Here is a 25,020-nt window from a genome sequence, read left to right as displayed (position 1 = left end):
GGCTGACAGCTTCTGGCACACATTCACCCGAGGATGCTGAGACGGCTGCCATGATTCCCTGGAGCATGACAGTCCTGGACATTACCTATAACGGTGAGCAGCTCATAACACCCTCCCTCCGGCAGAAAGCTACTCATGATCTCCTGTTTAGAAAAGGATGCTATCGACTCTGCGCTCGCCTCATTGGTCTAAAGAAAAAGAAAAACAGGTTAGTAAGAGGAACTTGGGGACGGGATGAGAGTGGGGAGATGGTAATTCAGACCCACAAGGAGACTGGCATATAAACAAACATACAAACTCTGACCCTGGAGCAAAGAAACAGTTCCAGCCCTACTTGATGAGAAATAGAAAGTAAAGCATCAGTTGTTCAATGCAGTCACTGGCACTAATATCAGAGCAAGCGTGAGCGCTATCTACGAGTGGGGGTGGGGACAAGGGCCAGTTCTAGTCAACACTTGGTTTGCTTGTCCTTCCCAACAGCTGGCTCATTTGCTAAAAACTATGAAATTCTTACTTGGGAAAGGATGTCTGGAGAAAGGCACATTTAGAAAAGAGAAGGGGAATGGAGAGGTGGGGTTTCTCTTGAATTTCCTGCTGCATTAGGGTCCTTTTTTTTTTTTTTTTTTGGCTGCGTTGGGTATTTGTTGCTGTGCGCCGGCTTTCTCTAGTTGTGTCGGGCAGGGGCTACTCTTCCTTGCAGTGCGCAGGCTTCTCATTGCGGCAGCTTCTCTTGTTGCAGAGCATGGGCTCTAGGCTCATGGGCTTCAGTAGTTGTGGCACACGGGCTCAGTAGTTGTGGCGCATGGGCTTAGCTGCTCCACAGCATGTGGGATCTTGCCGGACCAGGGCTCGAACCCGTGTCTCCTGCATTGGCAGGCGGATTCTTAACCACTGCGCCACCAGGTAAGTCCCTAGGGTCCCATTTTTAAGGTCCTGACTGAAAAATCCCAAAGATCAGACGCTGAATCTTGCTATAGGCAAAAAGTGGCCATATGAGGCCCCCTTGTTAGCAAACCAAGAGGCCAGACCAATCATTCCCTGACATTTCCAAGTGAAGCCAGAAAACAGCTAACACACTGGGCTGCAGGCGGGGAACAGAGCTGTCAGGTCTCAGCCATCATCCCAGGCAGCAGAAGTGACCTGCTCCCTCGTCCCTGTGCACCCAGGCTGCAAATGAAGCTGGATTCCAGCCATTTAGGATGTGGGTGTCACATGTGAGGTCCTGATGGAAAAGTGCCCGGCAAAATACATGGCAGGCCAATGGCTCTTCCTTCAGTTTAATAGGTTCAGTTTCCTTCTTCCAAACCTAAATTTATTTGTATGATTTAGGGACTGTGAGTATTTTTCTTTCTTTGGGATCCTCTTTCTTGAGATGTATGTCTAACTGAAACAAAGAGCCTTAGGCCAGCTCACATGTCATATGCTGCGTTCCTAAACCTGCCCTCCGATCAGGAAAAGGTCTTTGAATACACGAAGGCTCTTGGCTCAGCACGAGACAGAAAAGTGCTGGAGTCGAGAATGTTCTGACATGCTGGTGTCACCTTGGGGTGGGGGTGGGGTGCCTGATGTTTGAAACACATCTGGTTTCAAAACAGTTGATGCTGCCAGTGACGAAAGAAACCAAATGGGGTTTTACCTCCAGCACCACTTAACATTAAGAGGAACCCAGTCAAGCAGAATTGAGCCCTGTTAGCAAATCCCAGTTCCAATTTAATCAACTTTCTATTTCTAAGATTCACCTATATTGTTGTATTTAGCCTTATTGTATAATGCTCATCTTGTGAACATACCTCAATTTATCCTTCCAATGCTGAGGGGCTTTTGCAGTTACTTTTCATTCTGCTATTACGAACTGTGCTACTAAAAACACACTTGAATGTGTTTCTTGACACATAAATGCAGGAGTTACACTAAAGCTTACACCTAGGAGTGGAACTGGAGGTCACAGAGTATATGAACATTCGACTTTAGAAAAAAATGCCAAACGGTTTTCCACAATGGTTATATCAATTTACATTCCCGCCAGCGATACATGTATGTTCTTGTTGATCCATCTTTTCCCCAACACTTGGTATATTCAGACTTCATTTCTGCCAGTCTCATTGTGGGTCTGATTTACATTTCCGAGTGCTAATGAAGTTGAGCATCTTTTCATGCATTTATTGGCTACGTGGGTTTTCTCCAGAGTGAAAATGCCTATTTCTGTCTCTTGTCCACTTTTCTACCTAGTTGTTTTAATGCAGGATTTCCCCAAAGGAGGCCCCATGGAACACGGATCCTGCCAGTTAACGCATGAAAAAAGTTTACACGTCCAATTAACTTACAAAATGCAGCACTCTCCTTCTCATGGACAACCACAAGGGGTACTCCCATATTAAGGGCTTTGAGAAGTTCTGTAATTTGACAAAGTATAACTTCGTTTAACCTAACATTTCCCAAAGATACCTGTCCAGAGAAGTCTTGTTGTGCCTAACATCCGTTAAATTTGGGGGAAGATGATTTGGGAAAGGCTGTTTTAAGTAAAATATGTGGTATAATGTGAAGACTCGCGGCTTAGGGGCCAGGGATAGGCAGAACTTGAACTCAGTCTATCCCTTGCTCTGTGACCCTGGGCAGGTCCCTCTAAGCCCTGAGATCTTCATCATCTCATCCGTGGAACAATCCCCACTTCACAGGGTTGTTGTGACTATGAAATGAGATAAAATATGTAAAGAGCTTAGCACTACTTGGTGTATCACAGGTATTCAATAAATATGAATTCTATTCTTCCCCTCTCTCTTTTGCTGTCTACTTTTTGGTCACTCTCCTGTTCAGCAAAGAAGATGGAACAGAGAAAATGGAGAAAACAGAGACTACTAAATAGGGCTTGATCGATAGTTACAGTTGGTTTGATTTTGTTTTTTACAGGTTTCTGTGTTTCCAAATGCTCTGAAAACAGATTCTAGGATGACTTAATAGCCACTGTAGCTTCTTGAAACTATCTTGTCTTCAAAGCAAGATACTGGTGCCAGCCAGTGCCTCACACAGACAATCAAGGAACAAAATGGAGTACAGATTTCGTAACAGGGAAGAACCAAATCTGACTCCATGTTGGATCTGTTTTACTTTAACCTTTGCTTCCATTGCTTTTGTTCACTAAAGGATACTGTCTATACACAATGGCCTGCCTCAGGGAACCCTGCCCCTCTGCCTGAATGTTAAACCAAAGTGCCTTTGTTCAGGGAAGCATCCTGACCCCGTCTACCTGTGGATGGCTGCGAGAAAGAAAAAATGAACACATCCCCTCCCCGAGGCTGGGCCTTTTTACTTTACTTCCTCATCTCCTCTCCGCTCTGTTCTATAAAAGAAACTGGCATCCAAACTCCGATAAGATGGTTTTTTTGGAGACGCTAGTCCGCCATCTTTTCGGTCTGCCGGCTTTCCGAATAAAGTCATATCCCTGGCCTCAACACCTCGTCTCCCAATTTATTGACCTGGTGTGCGGCGAGCGGAGCAAGCTTGGACTCGGTAACAATTTGAGTAAAAAGCCGAAACCAAGAGCTCCGACACGGCGACTCCCCAGCTGCTGAGAACGTCGCCGCCGGCTAGGCTGACTTTGGGGAGTCCCAGCTTCACCTCATACCTCTAACCCGCTGCACAGACTCTTGCTCTGTTTTGCTGTTTTCTCAAGTATCGACCTGCCCTCAATAAAATCAGTGTCACCGGTTAACACAAAACTCAGGGGCTTGCTTTCGGACCCAACACCCCCTACTCCGGCCTGTGAGGATCCACACGACCCGGCCGCTGCCTACTTCCACGACTTCGCCCCACACGGGGCTGCCCTGACCCACCGCACCTGACCCCCACGAACCAGCAGTCTTAGCAACCTCGCACCGGCTGTCCCTCCGTTTGGGACACTCCTGCCCCACTATTTTCCCATCGCTGCTTCTCCTCGTCCTTGAGGTCTCAAATGTCACCTATTCATTGAAGACTCTGTCCCGCCGAGTAAAGCAGCTCCCAGTCACTCTATTATGTCATCTTGCTTGATTTTCTTCATAGCGGTCACTGCAGTTTATTTTGTCTACTGCCTGTCTTCTCTACTAGAACGCAAGCTCTGTCGGGGCAGGGCCTGTCTGTCTCCTTCACTGATGTATTCCCCAAGGCCTACAACAGTGCTGGCATCTACTTAAAAAGTAATCATTTAAGCAACGTTTGAACTCAGGAGGTTTTCTGCCCATGACCTTGTTATTCCCATGGGCTGGAGAGGAGAGCAAACGTACCAGTCGGTGCCACTGGAGACAGTTCCACATGCTGACTTATACCGCAAACGCCAGCCCTCCTACAACACATTCCCTAGCTTCCCTGTTACCAGGGGAACTTCACAGATCAGAATCTGACACCTGCATGTGAGAAAGGACTGCATTTTTTAGCAGGTAACAATATGGCCCCAACGAGGACAAACCTAGAATGACTTTGTATTTGAAGGTCTCTCCTCTGATCTCTAGGCAAACTCCTTGTTTCTCTAATTTGAAAAAAAAAAAGGACTATGAGGAACAGCTGAGACCTGAGATTTAAAAAAATTCTTTTATAGGCACTTTAAATAACTCCCTTTGGATAAACTACATATAGGATACTTTTTTCTTAAAATTACCTATCTCCCTTTTCCTTGCCAGGAGTGCACGTAAGACATACTACCTACCAGGCTACACACTAAAGCCACACTTTTGTTGAGCCTAGGTGAGAAATGATTCATTAAACTACTGATATGATTAGTTCGTAACTTGACAATATTTCTACTGTCTTCGTTGACTATGGAAAACTACTTCAAAGTGTTAGGTTTAGAAAATGAAATTCTTTAGGTAATTGGGAAGATGAGTTCATTGGGCAAATCCAGAATCGCATGAAATGAACTCATCTGGTGGCTGCTGTGACCCCTCTACCATTCTGTCCCCAACTCCCCGGAAATGACCCTAAAATGGATGCTTTCTACTTTGTGGATGTTCTATAGTCTGAACTCAGACAGAAGGCGACCTTTATTTAGGAAAACAAACAAACAAAGGCACTATTTTGAAAGGAAGAGATTTGGTCTGGTTTTACCACAAGAAAGGCAGGTTAGTCCATTATACTGCTTCCGATTTAGAAAAGGTCAAAATTCAGATGAAAAGGAGATATTTAGCCCATTCTCGTTAAACATAGCATGGCATGGTTTTATTAGTATAATGTATAATCTCAAATTGCCTAGAGAAAGAAACGAATTCTATCGAAGTCTTTTCTTAGTTTCCCCCACCATGAAAAGCACTTTGTTCATTTTGAAGCATTTGAAAAACACATAAGCTACTGCTATCCAGAAATGACCATAAAAGGATAACTTTGTTTAAAGAGCTTGTTTAAAGACAAAATGCAATAAAGCCCACAAACACAATATTTATGAAATGTCCAACAAATAAGCACATTCAACCTCCCAAAGGTTTCACACAGGATAACTTTTGGTATAACGTCAGCCGCTGTGAAAATATAAGAACTATATATAATTGGCGCTGTACTCTGGAAAAATACCCAACTGATCCTATAGGGCACGTTTTTGGTCTCCTGACTGGAAAATATTGGGATCTGATAGTGAAGTGCTCTTGGCTAGGAAAGCGCAGCCAAGCTTTACTCAGAAAGAAATCCCTAGTCAGCAGCATCACCCTTCACTCACCTTGGAGCTGCCTGCAAAAGGCACAAAGGTCTGTTATCTGAAAAGAGGAAGACGTCTATGGAGAAAAGGGCTCTTATCCTCTCTGTATAAGACACTGATTCACAGTATCAAAAGGAGCTTGGGGACTTCCCTGGTGGGGCGTAGTGGTTAAGAATCTGCCTGCCAATGCAGGGGACACAGGTTCGAGCCCTGGTCAGGGAAGATCCCACATGCTGTGGAGCAACGAAGCCCGTGAGACACAACTACTGAGCATGCGCTCTAGAGCCTGCAAGCCACAACTACTGAGCCCGCATGCCACAACTACTGAAGCCTACGCGCTCTAGAACCCATGCTCCGCAACAAGAGAAGCCACCGCTTGCCCGAACTAGAGAAAGCCCGCGCGCAGCAACAAAGACCCAAGGCAGCCAAAAATAAATAAATAAATAAACAAATTAAAAAAAAAAAAGCAGCTTGGCACGCTGCTGTTATTTCCACTGGTAAAATAAACTAGAAGAGTAAGAAGCAGGGCAAGAGTCTTGAAACTTCTGCCAAAAAAATACATTTTCTGTTTTGTACTTTAAAACATGGGGTTTTGTTTTTAAACTAGATTTGACGTCCTGCCTTATAATCTAGACAGAGATCTATATTATCTCTGTGGACTGAAATCTATTATTAATAGACTAAGGATGGGAAACTTAGTACTACTAGCCACTGAAAGATAACCACATGTTAGAGTGTTGAAACTGTCCCTTTTAGTTTTTGGAGGGGGTGGCTGGTGACTGGTAAGGCTACAAAGGGGAGGAGACAGAAAAAGTGCCTGAGAGTTTTTCAGTTTTCAAAGTACACATCAGAATCTCTCTAGGGTGAAACCTAAGTCCCCACAAGGAGAAGAATTATATACCATGTATAAAACTCAGTGACAGATGAGCAGAAACATAAAATGATAAGCCAACCAAAAAAACATACAACATTCCACAAGTCACCTCCATGCAACAAGCCACAGTGCTAGAGCCTGGAAAATCACTTACTTTTCTCCGAGTGTCACCCGGAGGCTGCTCTGGAGTGGAGAGATTGAGTGTTGGCATTTTGGGTTTTGGAACAAGACACACCCACATTCAGAACAGCAATTACTGCACTTAGGACTACATTTACTAATGGAAACCACTTAAGAATCATTACAGCAAAAAGTGCCTGCAGTGCTACATACACACAAACACACACACACACACATACACACAGCCCCAGAGATCCACAGTAAAAATGCTGCAGATAGATGGAGTTTTAAACATGAATCTATGGCTCTTCAAAACTTGGCAAGGCTCTTATTCTACAGGTATTCTTTACTGAGTACAACTCAACTGCTATAGTTCTGGTCATACAATTACTTTCCATCAGCACACAATGTTACTTTCAATAGGCTACTTTCAGAGTCTTATACTGTGAACAAAAAATTCATTATAAAATTATATGCATGGTTGGCTATTTCCCAGGGAGTGCAGGGACTAGAAAACAGGTTTTCCAAAAAAAAAAGACAAAAAAGTTTTAATACAGTCACATGTGTTTGTGGGACCATTACCCAATTTGATTCTCCAGTCAGATACATTCTATTCTAAATGAAAATAAAGCAAGGGCTTTTTGGCTCTCTGCTACTCCTGATGAATAAGAATAAAGCAAAGGACAACTTAAATGACTTTCTGCTCCAAAAGAAGACAAATTCTGTATCTGTGCTTTTTATTTTCTCTATTCTGAAAAGTGATCAAAGTAAAGATTTTAACTGTAAAGTATTGGAATGATTACACATCTCCAAATATCTTAAATTATATTGCTAGATATTGGGTGCAGAGTAAATTAGCCTCAATTTATCAAAATAAGATTTTTGTGTGTGTGCCATGGACATCAGTTTTCTGGTATATAAATGGCAGGAGCGGCTGCTTAAGAGGGGCTTCTTACAAGTCAAAGATAAGCCAGGTGAATAGGTAAAAGGAAATCAAACCAAGGCTTCTTAGAGCAGAAGGCAAATTCCAAGCTGTATCAGCTTGGTAACATACACTTCATTAAGCTGTAAACAATATACAGAACAATCTCTTCATCCTCCTTAGACCAGAGACTAGGGAATTATCAAAAGACATCCAGAGATCCTACACTCAAGACACTGAAACCAAAATCCATTCATCTAATTCACATAACTGGAATATTTTTAGCTAATTAATGTAAACTGGACTTCCAACTCAATTTCCATCAATGCCAATGTTTACTTTTAAACCACTGTATTGCCCTTAATGCTGGGGGAAAAAATGAGAATAGCACCAGAACATAGTATTTTTGTTCCACTAGCCTTTCCTTTACTGTGCAGATTACTTTTATTCTTTATAACCAAAACAAAAATAACTCATCATTTTTCTAAACTCTTATTTGTCTTCTCTAAAACCCTTTGACAAAGTTTATGAATAATTCAACTCCAGAAGTTCTTTGAGTGGCAGTAGGGAAAATAAATTAATAGGTGCTACCTAGTCACTAGCAAGTTTGAGTTTTCAATTACTCAAGCCTCTCGAGGTAGTTTGGATCAGTTAACCAACACACTCTATCTGATAACCCATTTCTTTAGCTATAGGAGCTGAAGAGAGTATCATGGTGTACAGATAAAAAGAAAGGGGCTTTATTACTATTATTTTTATAGAAAAAGAATTTTCCTTGCCTTAAGTCAAGATCACAGTTCCCAAAACAGCTCAGTTGGAAAATAGCCAAAGGGGAGTGCCTGGATTTGTTAAACCTCAAAATTGCAAACCTACTTTACTTCTGAATCAACATTTAGATTTTACAATAGGAAGTTAGTATTTTTGTCCTGACAGATTTTTTTTTTTCTCTAGTCTCTAAGTCTCATGAAAAGATGAGTCAACTAGATTGATCAGAAAAACCATAACTTTTATATCACTGCTACCTTTGTCCTGACTATAATTTTATTTTTTAAATCTTCAAGGCTAGAGACTTTTAAACACCTACTTTTTTTCCTTTAAGAATATGTATTTCATAGCCAAATACTTAGAAGAAACACGTGTGCTTTTAAGTAAATACTGGCTTTCTAACAATCAAGACAGGCCAAGGACAACTGCCGGATTAGTCCTCAAATTTTGGGGAAAGCATGGATTCAAAAAGGAGCCAAGTAAATATAACAGCTGTAGCCAAACAAATATAACAACTTGCCCTTAAATTGCTAATTTCTATAAATTGATTTAATCAACAAAAAGGCAGCGATATTTATCCTGAAGTGATGGCTAAATGCCATACTGTACTTACCTCCAAATAGTTCCAAATCTCTTAAGCCCTCAACAATGAACTTTTCCGAGACCCACCGCTAAAGAGGAAAACCCCAAAGAGAATTAGTATTTCTTCCAAGCCACAAAAAATTAACTATCAGCCATTAGATAGACAAAAAGACAACTACAAAAAGCGAATCATGCAGTACAGTTAAGCTACATTTCTATGGAAAAGTTTTGAAAAGAATCTTGGATTTAAATCAACTGAACACAATAGATTAATTCCTTTCTCTATTCTTCTTTGCCTAATTTGATGAACGATTCTTAAATCTGACAGATGAGAAATAAGTAGTACTGTCCCTGATAATGAAGCAAGCTTTTGTCCTTCCTACATATAAAAGTGCCTTTTGGTTCCATCTTATTCATCCCGTGGCTGTCTATTACAGATGCTTTGGATCATTAATGCCAATTTGAAAACTACTGGAATTCACACACAGAAAATAGGGATGAAACAGTTTTTCACAAGCCTCTATTAGTTTGTAAAAGGAAATAGCAAACTGCATATTCTTTCATCCGCTAGGATTTCTAAAGACATCACCAACGTTTACATTTTCTACCAAGTTTACAAGGACCAAACTAGCATGACTAATCTATGGTTCACTTTACTGGACTATTTCAAACTAGTATTGGATTTCCATCATACCGATCAGCGGTCTGGTTTCACCTGAATCAGGTTAGGTTGAAATAGAAAAGCAGCTCATACATAAAAGCAATGGGATCAAGGTTGTATTTCACTCAAGGGCTGGTATTAAAGCTTGGCTTAGGGGTATTCTTTCCACTGGGTAGAGTTCAGGCTAAGGAGGGATTTTGTTTTGTTTCTCTTAATTAATAGAGAGGTTTACTCTTTCCAATATAAGTTATTCTTACCACATAAACATAAGAAAAAGGAAGATTAAGGAACATTCAGAAATAAGTTGCATAATATGGACTATGAATTTAAACTATAACATCATTCTCTATATCAATTTTTTCCAAATTAAAAAAAGAACACTGTAAATTTTAAAAATTGATATAAAAAATTTATATTCACTGGAACACAAAATATATTTGACACCTTAATATTTAAAGAAAGTGGTATATTAAGGGAGTTCCCTGGTGGCCTAGTGGTTAGGATTCCAGGCTTTCACTGCTGTGGCCCGGGTTCAGTCCCTGGTTGGGGAACTAAGATCGCACAAGCCGTGCGGCCAAAAGAGAAAAAAAAAAGCAAGTGGTATATTCACAATGTCTCACAGTACACATACAGTGTTACAGAATTTTAAAATAATTACTACAGCAGTTAGAAATTGAGTACTTGATAATAAACAAGATAGTTTTTTAGGAAATCATTCAGGAAGCTTGTAAAGAAGCTAAACCCAGTATTTGTTCTTGAGGTCATTTTAGCTAGTGAAGTTCTCAGGTGTAATAAAATTTTTCAAAAAGCCTTCAATTAAAACCTATGATGGCAGTTCCCTGGTGGTCCAGTGGTTAGGACTTCGTGCCTTCACTGCCAAGGGCCCGGGTTCAAAAAAGTGTTCCAATGATTACAATCTGATGCTGATTTTTTTTTATTAATTAATTTATTTATTTTCGGCTGCATTGGGTCCTTGTTGCTGCAAGCGGGCTTTCTCTAGTTGCAGTGAACGGGGGCTACTCTTTGTTGTGGTGCGTGGGCTTCTCATCGCGGTGGCTTCTCCTGTTGTGGAGCCCAGGCTCTAGGCACACGGGCCTCAGTAGTTGTGGCACACGGGCTCAGTAGTTGTGGCTCGTGGGCTCTAGAGCACAGGCTCAGTAGTTGTGGCATGTGGGCTCAGTAGTTGTGGCTCACGGGCTCCAGAGCACAGGCTCAGTAGTTGTGGCACACAGGCTTAGCTGCTCTGTGGCATGTGGGATCTTCCTGGACCAGGGCTCGAACCTGTGTCCCCTGCACTGGCAGGCGTACTCCCCACCACTGAGCCACCAGGGAAGTCCGATGCTGATTTTTAAAACACACAAACTGGGCTTCCCTGGTGGCGCAGTGGTTGGGAGTCCGTCTGCCGATGCAGGGGATGTGGGTTCGTGCCCCAGTCCAGGAGGATCCCACATGCTGCGGAGCAGCTGGGCCTGTGGGCCATGGCCGCTGGGCCTGCGCGTCCGGAGCCTGTGCTCCGCGATGGGAGAGGCCACGGCAGTGAGAGGCCCGCGTACCGCAAAAAAAAAAAAAAAACAAACACACACACACACAAACTCACTGAAAATGTGTAGGAAACAGGCAGATCATTAGTAGGTACACATCTACACTGAAAAGGGCCAGCAACTCATTTAATGTTGAATGACTGATAATCATAAAATAAGCCACCTTGTTTCTCCTCTATCAGACAAGCTGGTGGGTATATTCTATGTCTCTGGCCAGCCTCTGCCTGCAAATTCATTTCTTTTTTTAAAAAATTTATTTATTATTTATTTTTGGCTGCGTTGGGTCTTCACTGCTGCACGCAGGCTTTCTCTAGTTGTGGCAAGCGGGGGCTACTCTTCGTTGCAGTGCACGGGCGTCTCATTGTGGTGGCTTCTCATGTTGTGGAGCACGGGCTCTAGGCGTGCGGGCTTCAGTAGTTGTGGCACACAGGCTCTGTAGTTGTGGCACACAGGCTTAGTTGCTCTGCGGTACATGGGATCTTCCCGGACCAGGGCTCAAACCCGTGTCCCCTGCATTCACAGGTGGATTCTTAACCAATGCGCCACCAGGGATGTCCCTGCAAGTTCTTTTCTTAGGAGTGGAGGCTGCAATACCTACTTTACTTTCTACATCCCTCACTTCTGTATGATTCTGAACATCACATAAAAAAAAACCCCAAAAACCTCCTACAATATCTGCCAAACACACTGCTTTTCAGAAAATAAAAAATAGTAAAGCCAGAAGAAGAGAAACACTCACCCTAATTCGCTCTGGTTTACTTACAAGAAAAGACATGAGTTCCTAACGTGTAGACCTACTTCAATTTCAAAAATTTAAACCTAAAAGGAAAATAGACACAGGTAGTTAGTCAAATCTGCTTTTATAGAAATATTTGTTGATTAACAAAAACCTACTATGAGTCTACCATTCAAAGCACTGCACTAGACCTACAAATTCCTAGATTCTAAAGATTTGTTTAGAGAAACTTTAAGTGACAATAAACCTGGATGTACTTTGGCCAAATACATTCTGAAATACTGCAATATCTGTAAGAGAAGTTTTTTATAGGGTTTTTTTGTTTAAATTAATCTTTAAATTTCTCATGACCCAACCCTCCACTGACCCCTCTGCAGAAGCAATTACCTTCAATTCTTTTGTCTGTTTATCCTCCTTTTTATCATCATTCTTAAATGCTGTTTATGTGTCATGACTTATCCATTTTAGACATTTATCTACTAACTTCCTACCATGGTAGGTGAAGACTAAGCTCTCCTACATCAACTTCCTGCACCCTACATTCCTGCCTTCATTCTCCCAACATAGTTCTGACATAAATTTTGGTTAAAACAATAGTCCAAATTTACATTACTAGGACTATGCAAACATGGTTCTTCATTGAGGCAAACAGAGGTGACCACGTCTTCTGCCCCATACACTCATTTTTCCCCCCTAGAGTTAATAATGGCCTCATTTCTTCACTTGCTTGTTTTTCCATGTAGCTATTAACTTTTCCAAATACTTCAACATTTCTGCTATTAGTCTCATCAGTGTGTTTTTCCATACACTCAAACTCATCCATTCCAATTTTCCCCTGGAGACGGCCTTCCAGAGGCCCTCCATCCTGCTGCGGTCTGGACTAGCTGCTTAGTCAGTTGCACTTAGTCAGCCTTTATAGTGTGGAGATTTGGGGCTTCCAATTCTGGGGAATATCATTTCTTTGACAAGAAATAGGAACAGAAACTCTAATAGTTAAAGGTGTACTGCTAGAATTAGCCCCCAATTTTGTATTTATTTCACTCATACTTTACAACTCTCTGCTTTCTAGGAGACGTCTTCAAACTTTATTTTCCAACCTTTCTACTAAGTTTTACATTTTTGTTACCCATTTCCAAGAGCTTTGGCCATTTCTCAAATGTATCTTTTTTCATATCATCCTGATCTTATCTTATGTTTGCTATTTATAGTTAAGAATTTATATCTAGAATGGCTAAAAGCATAATACATCATGACCGAGTGGGGCTTACTTCAGGAATAACAGATTGGTTTAACATTTAAAAATGAGTCAATGTACACAAAACTGTCTTTGTTTGAAGTTGTTTGCAAATAAAGAACAACCAATTTTAAGGAATTTTAAAAAATGAATCGATGTCATTTTACCTTATTAACTGAGTAAGCAAGTAAAAATACAATCATTTCAATAAATGGAGAAAAAGCATCTAACAAAATTCAACACTAACCCACAAGTTAAAGAAAAAAAACCTCTTAGTCAATTGGGAATAGTCAACTAGGAATAGAATAGAAATAGAATTTACCAAGTCAACTTGCTAAAAGATACGTATAAAAAATTTCAGGGGAGTGGGGATGGTGGTGTGCTGAATTGGGCGATTGGGATTGACATGTATACACTGATGTGTATAAAATTGATGACTAATAAGAACCTGCTGTATAAAAAAATAAAATTAAAAAATTAAAAAAAAATTTATAGCTAACATCTATTAACAGTAAAAAGAATGAATGAGTTTCTTCTAAGGACAGAAGGAAAGCAAGAATGTTCTTATCACTGCTATTCATCATTGTACTAGTGGTCTTGGCCAATGCAAAAAGGCAAGAAGAAATAAAAGGCTTATAGATTGGAAAAGATGTAAAATTCTTTATGATTTTCTATGTAGACATGATTGTATACATAGAAAACTCTAAGTATTCTATAAAAAAATCATTATACTTAAAATGAATTTAGAAAGGTCAATTATAAAATGCAATTGTATTTCTATATACTAGCAACAACCAAGTAGAAAATGAAATTTAAAAAACAATACCATCAATAATACCTACAAAACCATAAAATAATTAGGAATATTTTAATAAATTATGGATAAGACCTGTACGTTTAAAATTATAAAACACTGCTAAGAGGGATTAAAGATGATCTAGATAAGAGGTCTGCACAATGTTCATAGATTGGAAGACTCTATATCATTAAGATGTTAATTCTCTCCAAATTGATCTACAGATTCAGTGCAATGCTAATCAAAATTCCAGCAGACTTTTAAAAGAAATTGATAAGCTGAGTCTAAGGTTTACATGGAAATACAAGAGACCTAAAATAGCCAAAACAGTTTTGAAAAAGAAAGTTATGACTTACATTACCTGATTTCCAGACTTACTTTATTGCTATAGTAATCAAGACAGTGTACTTTGGTCTAAGGATAGACAAATGGATCAGTGGAACAGAAAAGAGAATCCAGAAATAGACCCATGCATATATGGTCAATTAATTTTCAAAAGAATGGCCAAAGTAATTTCATGGGGAAAGACAGTCTGGATACAACTTGATATCTGTTTAGAAAAAATGAACATTGACCCTTACCTTACATCGTACACAAAAATTAACTTGAAATGGATCATAGAACTAAACAGAAAGTTAAAACTACTAAAGAAAACAGAGGAGAAAATCTTCATGATCTTGGGATAAGTAGAGATTCAAAAAAAGAACATCAAGAGCATGAAATATAAAACAAAAAATATGATAAACTGATCTTTATCAAAATTAAAAATGTCTGCCTTTGAAAGACACCACTAAGAAAATGAAAAGATTGGGAGAAAACATATTGTGTGTGCATGTATATGTGTGTGTGTGTGTGTCTACAAAGGACTTTATATACAGAATATATAAAGAATTTCTATACTCAATAATAAGACAACTCAGCTTAAACAACGGGCAACATATCTGAACAGAAGATATATGAGTGGCCACTAAGCACATGAAATGATGTTCAACATCACTTGTCATCAGGGAAATGTTCATAAACCAACAATGAGATACCACTAAACAGCCACCAAAATGGCTAAACATAAAGACTGACAATACCACGTGTTGATATCAACCAACCAGAACTCTCATACGTTGCTGGTGGGAATGCAAACACATATGGCCACACTGGAAAATGGTGTAGCAGCTTCTTATGACCCAACAATTCTGCTCCTAGGTAATCTACTCAAGAGAAATGAAAACATATTTTCTCATAAACTTGTACATGAATGCTTGTAAAAGCATTATTCACGAGAGCCCCAAACTGGAAACAATCCAAACATCTGCCAACTGGTAAATGGATTTTTAAAATGTGGTACATACACCAATGTAATACTACTCAGCAATAGAAAGGAACAAACTACTGATATAGGCAACAATTTCATGTTAAGTGAAAGAAGTTAGACACAGATCTACATACTGTTTCCATTTACACGAAATTCTAGAAAAAGTAAAAATGCAACAGAAATCAGATCTTTTTTTTTATAAAGTTATTTATTTTATTTATTATTTTTGGCTGCGTTGGGTCTTCGTTGCTGCGCACAGGCTTTCTCTAGCTGTGGTGAGTGGGGCTACTCTTTGTTGCGGTGCACAGGCTTCTCATTGCGGTGGCTTCTCTTGTTGCAGAGCACGGGCTCTAGGCACGCAGCCTTCAGTAGTTGTGGCACACAGGCTCAGTAGTTGTGGCTTGCGGGTTCTAGAGCACAGGCTCAGTAGTTGTGGTGCACGGGCTTAGTTGCTCCGTGGCATGTGGGATCTTCCTGGACCAGGGATCGAACCCGTGTCCCCTGCACTGGCAGTTGGATTCTTAAACTCTGAGCCACAAGGGAAGTCCCATAAAGCAGATCTTGCTTGCCTGGGACCAACAGTGAGATGAGGGACCAACTTCAAAGAGACACATGAGAACTTTTCAGGGTGATGGAAAAGTTCTGTATCTTTATTGCATGGTGGTTATGTGAGTGTATCTGTCAAAACTCAACAAACTGTACACTTAATACAGGCGTATTTGAGACTTCCTTGGTGGTCCAGTGGTTAAGACTCTGCGCTCCCAATGCAGGGGGCCCGTTGATCCCTGGTCAGGGAACTAAGATCCCACATACCGCAATTAAGCCCGCACACTGCAACTACTACTGAGCCCAAACGCTCTAGAGCCTGTGCGCTGCAACTAGAGAAGCCTGCACGCCACAAGAAGGCCCAGCGCAGCCAAAAAAACCAAAAAAAAAAAAAAAAGTGTATTTTGTTATAGGTGAATTACATCTGAATAAAGTTGATTTTAAAAGTAAAATGATTAAAATAAATACTCAGAAATGCTTTTGAAGAATCTAGAAAAAACCCTGCCACATTTCCCTTCTTTCTTTAAGGTAGGGTAGGGTTGTGAGGGGTTGTGGCAGTGGTACAGCAATGGGGGTGGGGACTTAGTGTGGTGCACAGAATCTAAAAGTCCTTAGAACAGCTTCAGAGAAATCGAAGCAATGGTTTTCAATCCAGGGGAGTGAGGAGGCCTTTCAAAATCATCTATAGATTTTTACCAAATTGCATTTATTCTCACCCCAACACTGATCGTATAGAAGCCCCACCCCACCATGCTGAGAATAATTTATCCTGCTACGAAATAGTAAAAATATAGATTGAATTTGGAAAAAAAAGATTATTAGAATGCACATTGTCTAATAACATTAAACACAAAGCATCAAGCCAAAGAAATTTAAGAGAAGACAACATCCACGTCCATCTGTAGTCTACAACAGAAAGGAAAGAGAATATTAATGTAGATAAAGAGATGATTTTTATCCTCAGAAGGAATTATCTATGCTCTGGAAATAGAAAATAAAGTCAATTCCAAAACACTGTATAAACAAATATAACTGCCCAATTGGAGAGACCCAAGAACTGGTTCTAGGCTGCCACTTCAACAGCTTCTCTAATGATCTGAACCACTGGTTCCCAAATCAGGATGTGTTTCAAATTCATTTGTGTTGTTAGAAAAATCTATGGATGCCCGCCCAAACTCCCACCTCCAAAGATTTTAATTCAGCAGGTCTGGGGAATGCAAAAGTAGAAATGGGCAACACTTTATGAAGTTCAGCAAAGGGAAAGATTACAGTTAGCTAGGTGGACCTGGATAGTTTCTTTGAAGAGGTGGGGCTTGAATGTCAAACAGGACTTAAAGAAAATGGGAATTCCAAGCATAAAATAGTATTAGCTGCTGATTATTTAGTGCTTACATATCCACAGGTGTATCTCCTGGTTTCTAGAATAGCGCCTAGCACAGAGGAGGCACTCAGTAATACTGAAGGACTGACCAAATGTGCCGAGCAGTATTTCAGCACTTTGCATATACTCTCCAATTAATGTGAGGGCAGTTACAGAAGCAGAACTCCACACATATGAGAACAATTAACAGGCCTTAAGTGCATGCTAGATCACGGATCTTATTCAGCAGGCAGCAGGAAGCCACTGTAGGTTTTGAACAGAAAGGTGACAAACACAGAACAGTGGTCTACAGTAGTGTCTCTCAAACTTTATTGTGCATGTAAATCACTTGGGGATCTTGTTAAAATGCGGATTTTGATTCAGAAGGTCTGAAGTGGGGCCTGGTAGTTCTAACAAGCTCCCATATGATGGTAATGTTGCTGATCTGTGGACCATCATATTGACATTTGAGAAGCCTTGTTCTAAGGAACATTCTAAGGAATATTAATCTGCAAAACGATGGGAGAGGGGGAGGTGAAAATAACCCAGAAAAGGAATGCCAGTTAGAATACAATTATACTGGACCACATCTGTGGTGATAAGAGCCTGTGGCAGAGGGAATATTAAGAAATAGATGGATAGGGAGAAGGAAAAATAAAGAAATTTAGTTAGTACACCATAAGTCATCGAGCCTATCCTCCACCCTTTGGAAGAACTGCTTTTAAAAACTCCTGGGGCTTCCCTGGTGGTGCAGTGGTTGAGAGTCCACCTGCCAATGCAGGGGAAGTGGGTTGTGCCCCAGTCCGGGAGGATCCCACATGCCGCGGAGCGGCTGGGCCCGTGAGCCATGGCCACTGAGCCTGCGCGTCCGGAGCCTGTGCTCCGCAACGGGAGAGGCCACAACAGTGAGAGGCCCGCGAACCGCAAAAAAACAAAACAAAACAAAAAAAACTCCTGAATATAAGGTTATCTAGTCTCTGCTTGAAAACTTCTCATGCCAGAGACTCACTACCTAATCAGGGAACCCATTCTAAATGTGAACAACTCTGATGACTCCGACTTTTTTTGTGTGTGCCCAAGTAACTGGGAAAAGAGTAGCGTGTCAAAGACAAAATGGGAAAGCTCAGAGATGGAAGTTTTGGTGGAAAGATGAGTTTGAGTTTTTAGGTCATACTGAGGTTGAGAAAACAGTTATATATCCCAAGTAGAAATAGCATTCAGTTAGAGAAGTACTGAAAAGACTGATGCTTTAAAGAGGGGTTAGAGATGGCTATGTGGACTTGGAAGTTAGCAGCTAAAGCTATATGAGCGACAAAAATTCACTAAAGAAGAAAATGGTGAGAGAAAAGCAGAGAGCTGGGAAGTAAGCCTTGGAATAGGTCCATATTTAGGACATGCAGCTTGAAAGGCAGGTAGGAAATGGAACCCAAAGGAAAAACATTAACGATCCTGCTTCTCCTTGTGGACCACTAACACTCTCCCAATCTGCTAACTTTTACCTGTCCTTCACTACTCATCTCAGGTGTCCTGTGCTACAGGAAGTCCTCCCTGACCGCCCCTCCCTACCCATGTTAGATGTCTGGCCTCTGTATTCAACCCTTATACCTACCACTCTCTTAATTGCCTATTTATCAGTTTCCTCCACTAGAAGAGAGACTCTGTCAAGGCAGGGAATGCATTTCATTCACTGTTGCATTCCCAGGGGCTACTGTGACCAACACTTAATATTGGCACTCCTGTATCTGTTAACTTAATAATGGTAAAAATAATAAAAGCAGCAGACACTTATGTGAACTTAGTATGTGGCAGGATCTGTGCTAAATGCTTCATGATCAGCTCACAGCAAGTATTATAGATCCTCGTTTCACAGATCAGGAAATTAAGACTCAGAGAGGTTAAATGCCCAAAGTTACACAGGCATGGGACTTCCCTGGTGATCCAGTGGTTAAGATTCCACACTTCCACTGCAGGTTCGATCCCTGGCTGGGGAACTAAGATCCCACAAGCTGTGTGGTATGGCCAAAAAATAAAAAACACACAAACAAAAAAAACAAAGTTACACAGGCAAGTGGTGGAGGACTGATCAGGTCTGTTCCAAAGCCTGTGCTCTAGAAACCATGAGTGATAATAGAGAAGCTTAGGGAGAAGTGTCAAGACTGTGTGTGCAAAGATATAATGACTGAAAAAGCATCACCTGATTGGACATTGAGGTTGACCAGATGCCAAGTGGTATAGAAAGGAGTTCATTTACTTTGATTTTTCCTTTTTTCCCTATTTTTGTCACTGGTTTTCTAAACTTCCTCCATGTCTGCGATGACAACTATAAACACTGCATTTGCGCCACAGTACCTCTAAGAAACCTAGTTAAAGGGTGGGGGTGGGGCAACAGATTTAACCCGTTCAGCACTAACATATGGCTGAATAGGCTCCTGGCCTGAGGAGATTTGAAAATCAGGAAAGATTTGGTTTCTTCAACTCTCAGGGACAAGAAACAGTCTTGGGGGTCTCTAAAGAAAAGTATCCATCAATCAATGAAAAACTGTTTTAATGCCACAAATACATATTGGAATACGGTTCTACCCCAACAGATATTACAATAAGAAAAGAATCAATTCGAACGGCTTTTGCTCTTTTGGGAGAAGTCAAGTTAGAATATACTAGGATATCTTAGCAGAAGGCTGGGCATAGAAGTTAGTTCCCCATTTCCTGAAAACTTGAACAATTTTATTTAACCACACCCCTTCTCTCTCGCTCACCTCCCTACCCCCGCCCCTCATCTCCACCCCAATCTACTGTGAGCACTTAAACATTTTGGAAAACAAGACAGTCAGAAGCTCTGTTTAGGCTGATTCAGGGAGTACCTGATCTCTGTTCTTACGAGGGCCTGACCCCCTGGCTCTCCAGCCTGGGATGAGATGGGGATGTGGTGGGGGGATGCGGGGAGAGGGCAGCCTAGGATATGCCTCCTCTTTGCTAGATCAGGACAAATTGCCACCTGGGCCCCAGGTTTCCCACCTGAAAATGAGGGGGGAAGAGGAGAGGGAGCCCGGCAACTCTGCTCCGGTGTCTCCGGGCCAGGCCCAAGCCTATTCTGCTCTCGGGCTGCAGCCCCTCATCGCGGGAATCGAGAATTCGGGTGAAAAGGGGCCCGTAGAAGGCGAGGGAGGGCTTAGGATGGCCGCTCTTCCGGAGGCCCGCCCCCGAGGAGATGGAATCGGCGTCAGGGCAGGAGGGACCGATCCCTGGAGCGCACCAGGCGGCCCCGCCAGCCCGGTACCTGGTCCTGGAGTTAGCAAGCAGTCTCGACCCAATCTCAGCTCCGCCTCCTTGGTTTAAGGCCGCGTTGCCGCCAGGCCAGTTGCTGGGAGGGAGGTACGCAACGTGCCATGCGCAGTAGAGGGACCCGGGGAGGGCTGGTAGAGAACCGCCCCGCCCCGCCGCGCCCCGCCCGCCCCGCCGCGCCCCGCCCCGCCCCGCGCCGGAGAGGAAGGCCCGCCCCGGCCCGCCCCGGCCCGCCCCGGCCCGCTAGGCCCGGCAGGTGGGGAAGTTCTTCCTGGTTTCCGCATCTCTGCTGGTGCGGCCGGCCCTCAGCAGCGGCCTCTCAGAGAGCGGTTTTCCAGTGCTGAGTTACCTCATTACGCGCTGCGCATACCTGAGGGCATTCGGTCTCCAACGGAGGGGACACGTTCCCCCCCCGCGTGTGGAAGCCAAAGACCTAGCTTGTCGTCGGTGTGGCCTTCGGGGTCCGAAAAGGGCTCTCCAGAGCCTCCATCCCCGAAACAGGAAGGCAGTGGGATGATTTCAGTAATGTAGAGTCAAGGGGACTAGAATAAGGCAAACCAACACTGTCTGCTGACTTGGCTACTTTGAGTACTTTAAACTTCTTTTTTTCGTGTGGTAGGACTTCAGTGGGAAAATCAGTCTCGCAGTTTCCTTGAAGATATCTCAAATGCCCCTCACTTTGGCCTCTCGGGCACAAGACTGACAAGCTACAAAGGGGAATCCCACCCTTTCTCTGTGCCACCTTAGGTAAAAGGAGGAAAATATCTCAACTATCTTTTTTTCCCCCTCTGGACATTTTTGGTCCTGGATCCTTCCTTACCCACAACTCTGAGAGACATGTTCTGTTTGCAGAAAACTGTCAGGTTTGCCTTGCTGGGGAAGCTAGCCTAAGCCAAGGCATGCAGGGCTTGAGAAAGGATGAAGCAGTAAGGGATGGAGCAAGGCTTCCTTCTGCGACACTGATTTTTTTCTTTTTTTTGCGGTACGCGGGCCTCTAACTGTTGTGGCCTTTCCCGTTGCGGAGAACAGCCTCCGGACGCGCAGGCTCAGCGGCCATGGCTCACGGGGCCAGCCGCTCCGCGGCATGTGGGATCTTCCCGGACTGGGGCACGAACCCGTGTCCCCTGCATCGGCAGGCGGACTCTCAACCACTGCGCCACCAGGGAAGCCCCCGACACTGGTTTTTTTTTTTTTTTTTTTTCTTTTTTTCAGTGACTTACTCCGCCCACGGGGGTGGGGTGGGCTAGATCCAAAACTGGATATACGCCATCAAGTAATGAACACTCGCCCTTGCCAGCTACGACCCTTGACACGGATTTATACTGGTCTCACTTCCACGATGGGGAAGAAGTTCGCTCCATTCAAACAGGGACCGATGGAAATTTGATGCCGAAACTGAATGTGAACTCTGCCAGTGCATCTCAGGATCTCACTGAATTTTACACACATCACTTTGCTCTTATCTAGTGCTTTAACATTCCAAAACAGTATCCTCACTATTCTGTCATCAAATAAGATACTAGCTGCAAACTCGGTAAATGGACAAAGCAAGATAGTAGCAGAAATTGAAGTAAAATCCTTGCAATTTTTTATTTTGAATTACTTTATTTTTATTCATTTATTTTTGGCTGCGTTGGGTCTTCGTTCCTGTGCGCGGCGAGGGGGGGCTATTCTTCATTGCAGTGCCTGGGCTCCTCATTGCGGTGGCTTCTCGTTGCGGAGCACGGGCTCTAGGCAGGTGGGCTTCAATAGTTGTGGCACGTGGGCTCAGTAGTTGTTGCTCGTGGGCTCTAGAGCGCAGGCTCAGTAGTTGTGGCGCGTGGGCTTAGTTGCTCCGCAGAGTATGGGATCCTCCAGGGCCAGGGATCGGACCTGCGTCCCCTGCATTGGCAGGTGGATTCTTAACCACTGTGCCACCAGGGACGTCCCCTGCGATGTTCTCTTGAAAAGACCTTCTTCACATGTGGTCTTGGGAATCAAGGATACTAGAGGAGTCAGTGCCTGAAAGATGCCAGACTTGATGCAGCCACCACAATGGGGAGTTTAAACACGTAAGTACTTCTCATTTGTTCTGTCCAGCCCAGTAGCTATGTCATTTTCTAACTGGATGTCAGTTGGTCAAGGGGGCTAAGAGATCTCATCATCTTCAGGACTGCCCACAAAAGATATTTTGAGAAACTTTTGGCCTAGACTCTGTTTCAGGGAGCAAATTTCCTTACAAAAGGGCCTCCAAAATCCAGATAACTTAGAAAACTGGTGTCATGAAAGGTCAATTTTGAGAGTTTACAAACTCAGTTTCTCCTTGCTTTGCTTTTGACTTGAGTCACAGGATGTACAAACTCCCTATTCCTTTTCACTTCTGTATCATAAGGGCTGGGACTCTCCAAGATTTCTGGAACCTTCTGAAACTTGCTTGAAGCCTGGAGGAATGGAGATGGACTGAAGATCCTGGCTATTTTAACTCTGAGCACCCGGAGTGCACTGCCCTCTTTAAGATACCACATAAATTAACTGTGAGAAAGGTAAAACTAATTGCCTAGAATACTCAAGTGAGAGCTAGAAATGCTTACAATGTGTAGTTTAACAAGTTGAGCAGGATTATTTAATTTATAGAGCATTTTATATGTCAAAGCACTTTATGCATGTTATCTAATATCCTCTGAAAAGGCATTTTAGAAAGGGCAGAGTAGATGATGCCCACTTATAGATAAGGAAAGAGACTTGTTACAGCACTAGGACAGCACCTGGGTCCCTACCCACAAACCCAGGGCTCTTTCCTGAAGCAGAAAATAGCTTCAATTCTAGCTTTGCTACAACCTTGCTAAGTGATGCAGTTAACATGCAAGAAAAAGAGGCAAAAGAAAGCTATTTAAGCATTTAAGTTGGAAATGTGATAGGAAAGCAAAGTTGATACAACAAACAACCTAGGCAGATATGATATTATCTGATCTCCAAATAACTCCCATGGAACTAAATATTTTAAAAGGCCTGGGTGTCTTTTACATAAATAAAAGTTACACTATTTGGAAAAGCAAAATAGGTGAAATTAAAGAGGACAATTAATTTTAAAAGATGAAAATATAACCTAATAATAGCCATTAAGAGCAGAATAGTAGTAGACACAAAGTTCTCCCTTTCAGGGAAAAAAAAACAAAACAAAAAACTTTCTTCTGAAATTGGTATTATTTCTCAGTTCACAGAGCTGAGAAGATGGCATTCAACTTGTACACAGATAAAAACATTACACTTTTTTTCCAAATGCAAATAAATCTTTAGCCCATCACCAAACTCCAGAAACTGAGAAAATATTTTCACTATTGTTTTAGTAGTGTGTAACAGAAGCCACTCTTACGGGTATAGCTGTCTTCTCCCTCTTACATGCTTTCAAATAATTCAAAGCATGAATTTGAATTCATGGAGCCAGGAACAGTAAGGAAAGAGAATCTGGGGTGATTAAGTACAGTATTTCATCCCTCACACCCAAACTAGATCCTTGTACAACACTGCTCTAAGTAATTTTCACGTTTCCAATTCCTATTGGATGGGTGGAATGAGAAAGCCAATTAATGTTTTTCTTTGGTCTAAGTTCCATCTAAAGAAAAGAGTTTCACATCTGGTGCCTGACAAGGAAAGTTTCTATTATTAAGGAAACAGAATTGTAAACTATACCCCCCCCGCCCCAATAATACCCTGTCAAGTTTTGCAGATAAAGTTAGAGAACTCTGGAAGGATCTGCTTGGTTTTCACTGAGAGAAAGAAAAGCAAAACAGAATAAAGCAAAAATACACCACTTGGAGAATAGGCCTAGATGATACATTTTTTGAAGTGCTACCATTTACAGGAGAATTTTACATATATTACCTCTTAGTGTTGACCTAATGTGAGGTAGATAGAGAAAATAATTACTTCCCTTACTTTGTAGAAGGAAGATCAGAACAGAGACTCAAAGAGGTTAATGACCTGCCCAAAGTCAAAGGATTGGTAACTGGTTTTGCTGGCACTAAAGGCCAAGTCTTTATCTATCTTCCAGTCCAGCACTTGTTGTGGTATTGCTAAGTGCCCAGGCAATGCAGACAATACTGGAGGACAAGACAGGTTTTCCAACGTGTGACAGTCAACAACATTCTCCTCTCTTTGTCCTCTCAGTCATAGGAGAGACAATGGTGTCTTAACTCTAGTGGGGGACTTTGGGGAGAAGCCCATCAATGACATAATGGGGCTCTAAAAATATAAAACATTAATTAACTAGTGGGAATTCCCTGATGGTCCAGAGGTTAGGACTCCACGCTTTCACTGCCGAGGGCTCGGGTTTGATCCCTCGTTGGGGAACCAAGATCCCGTAAGCCGTGCAGCACAGCCAAAAACAAAACAAAACACCAAAAACTGGTAACAACTATGGGCTTATACTCTTGTAGGGCAACCCCAGAAAAGTAAAGGCGGCACTCTGAGACTTTTGTCAATTAGTTTAATATATGTCCATAGGTAGTTCATACGAATGCTTAAATTACAAAATTAGCTGCCATGGTCCAAATGTGTGGGACTTTAAGAAAGCTTTTATTAATCAAAAGATAGCTAAGCATACCAACTTTGATTTCTAAAATGCAGGTTAAAGGTTTGTAAAACAAGGCTAATTCTA

At 42.1% G+C, this 25,020-nt stretch overlaps 1 protein-coding gene across 9 annotated transcripts in view; it reads right to left on the bottom strand.

The window, feature by feature from the left end:
• STRADA (STE20 related adaptor alpha) overlaps positions 1-20,501 on the bottom strand; it is a 29,667-nt gene extending 9,166 nt beyond the window's left edge. The window contains exons 1-5 of one of the 9 annotated variants that reach the window (XM_030843427.2): positions 20,380-20,501; positions 11,861-11,940; positions 8,951-9,008; positions 6,685-6,713; positions 86-188 (exon numbers count right to left, since the gene is read on the bottom strand). In XM_030843427.2, coding sequence (XP_030699287.1) covers positions 86-188; positions 6,685-6,713; positions 8,951-9,008; positions 11,861-11,896 — 226 coding nt within the window. In that variant the 5' untranslated portion in view covers positions 11,897-11,940; positions 20,380-20,501. The other 8 variants (XM_030843429.2, XM_030843428.2, XM_030843430.2 and 5 more) reach the window with 8 other exon arrangements.
• Between the last annotated feature and the right edge of the window lie 4,519 nt (positions 20,502-25,020).

The sequence above is a fragment of the Globicephala melas genome, chromosome 20, assembly GCF_963455315.2.
Source record: "Globicephala melas chromosome 20, mGloMel1.2, whole genome shotgun sequence".
Classification (NCBI taxonomy): domain Eukaryota; kingdom Metazoa; phylum Chordata; class Mammalia; order Artiodactyla; family Delphinidae; genus Globicephala; species Globicephala melas.
The sequence above is the reverse complement of the archived record's forward strand: the minus strand, read 5'-3'. Positions and strand labels throughout refer to the sequence as shown.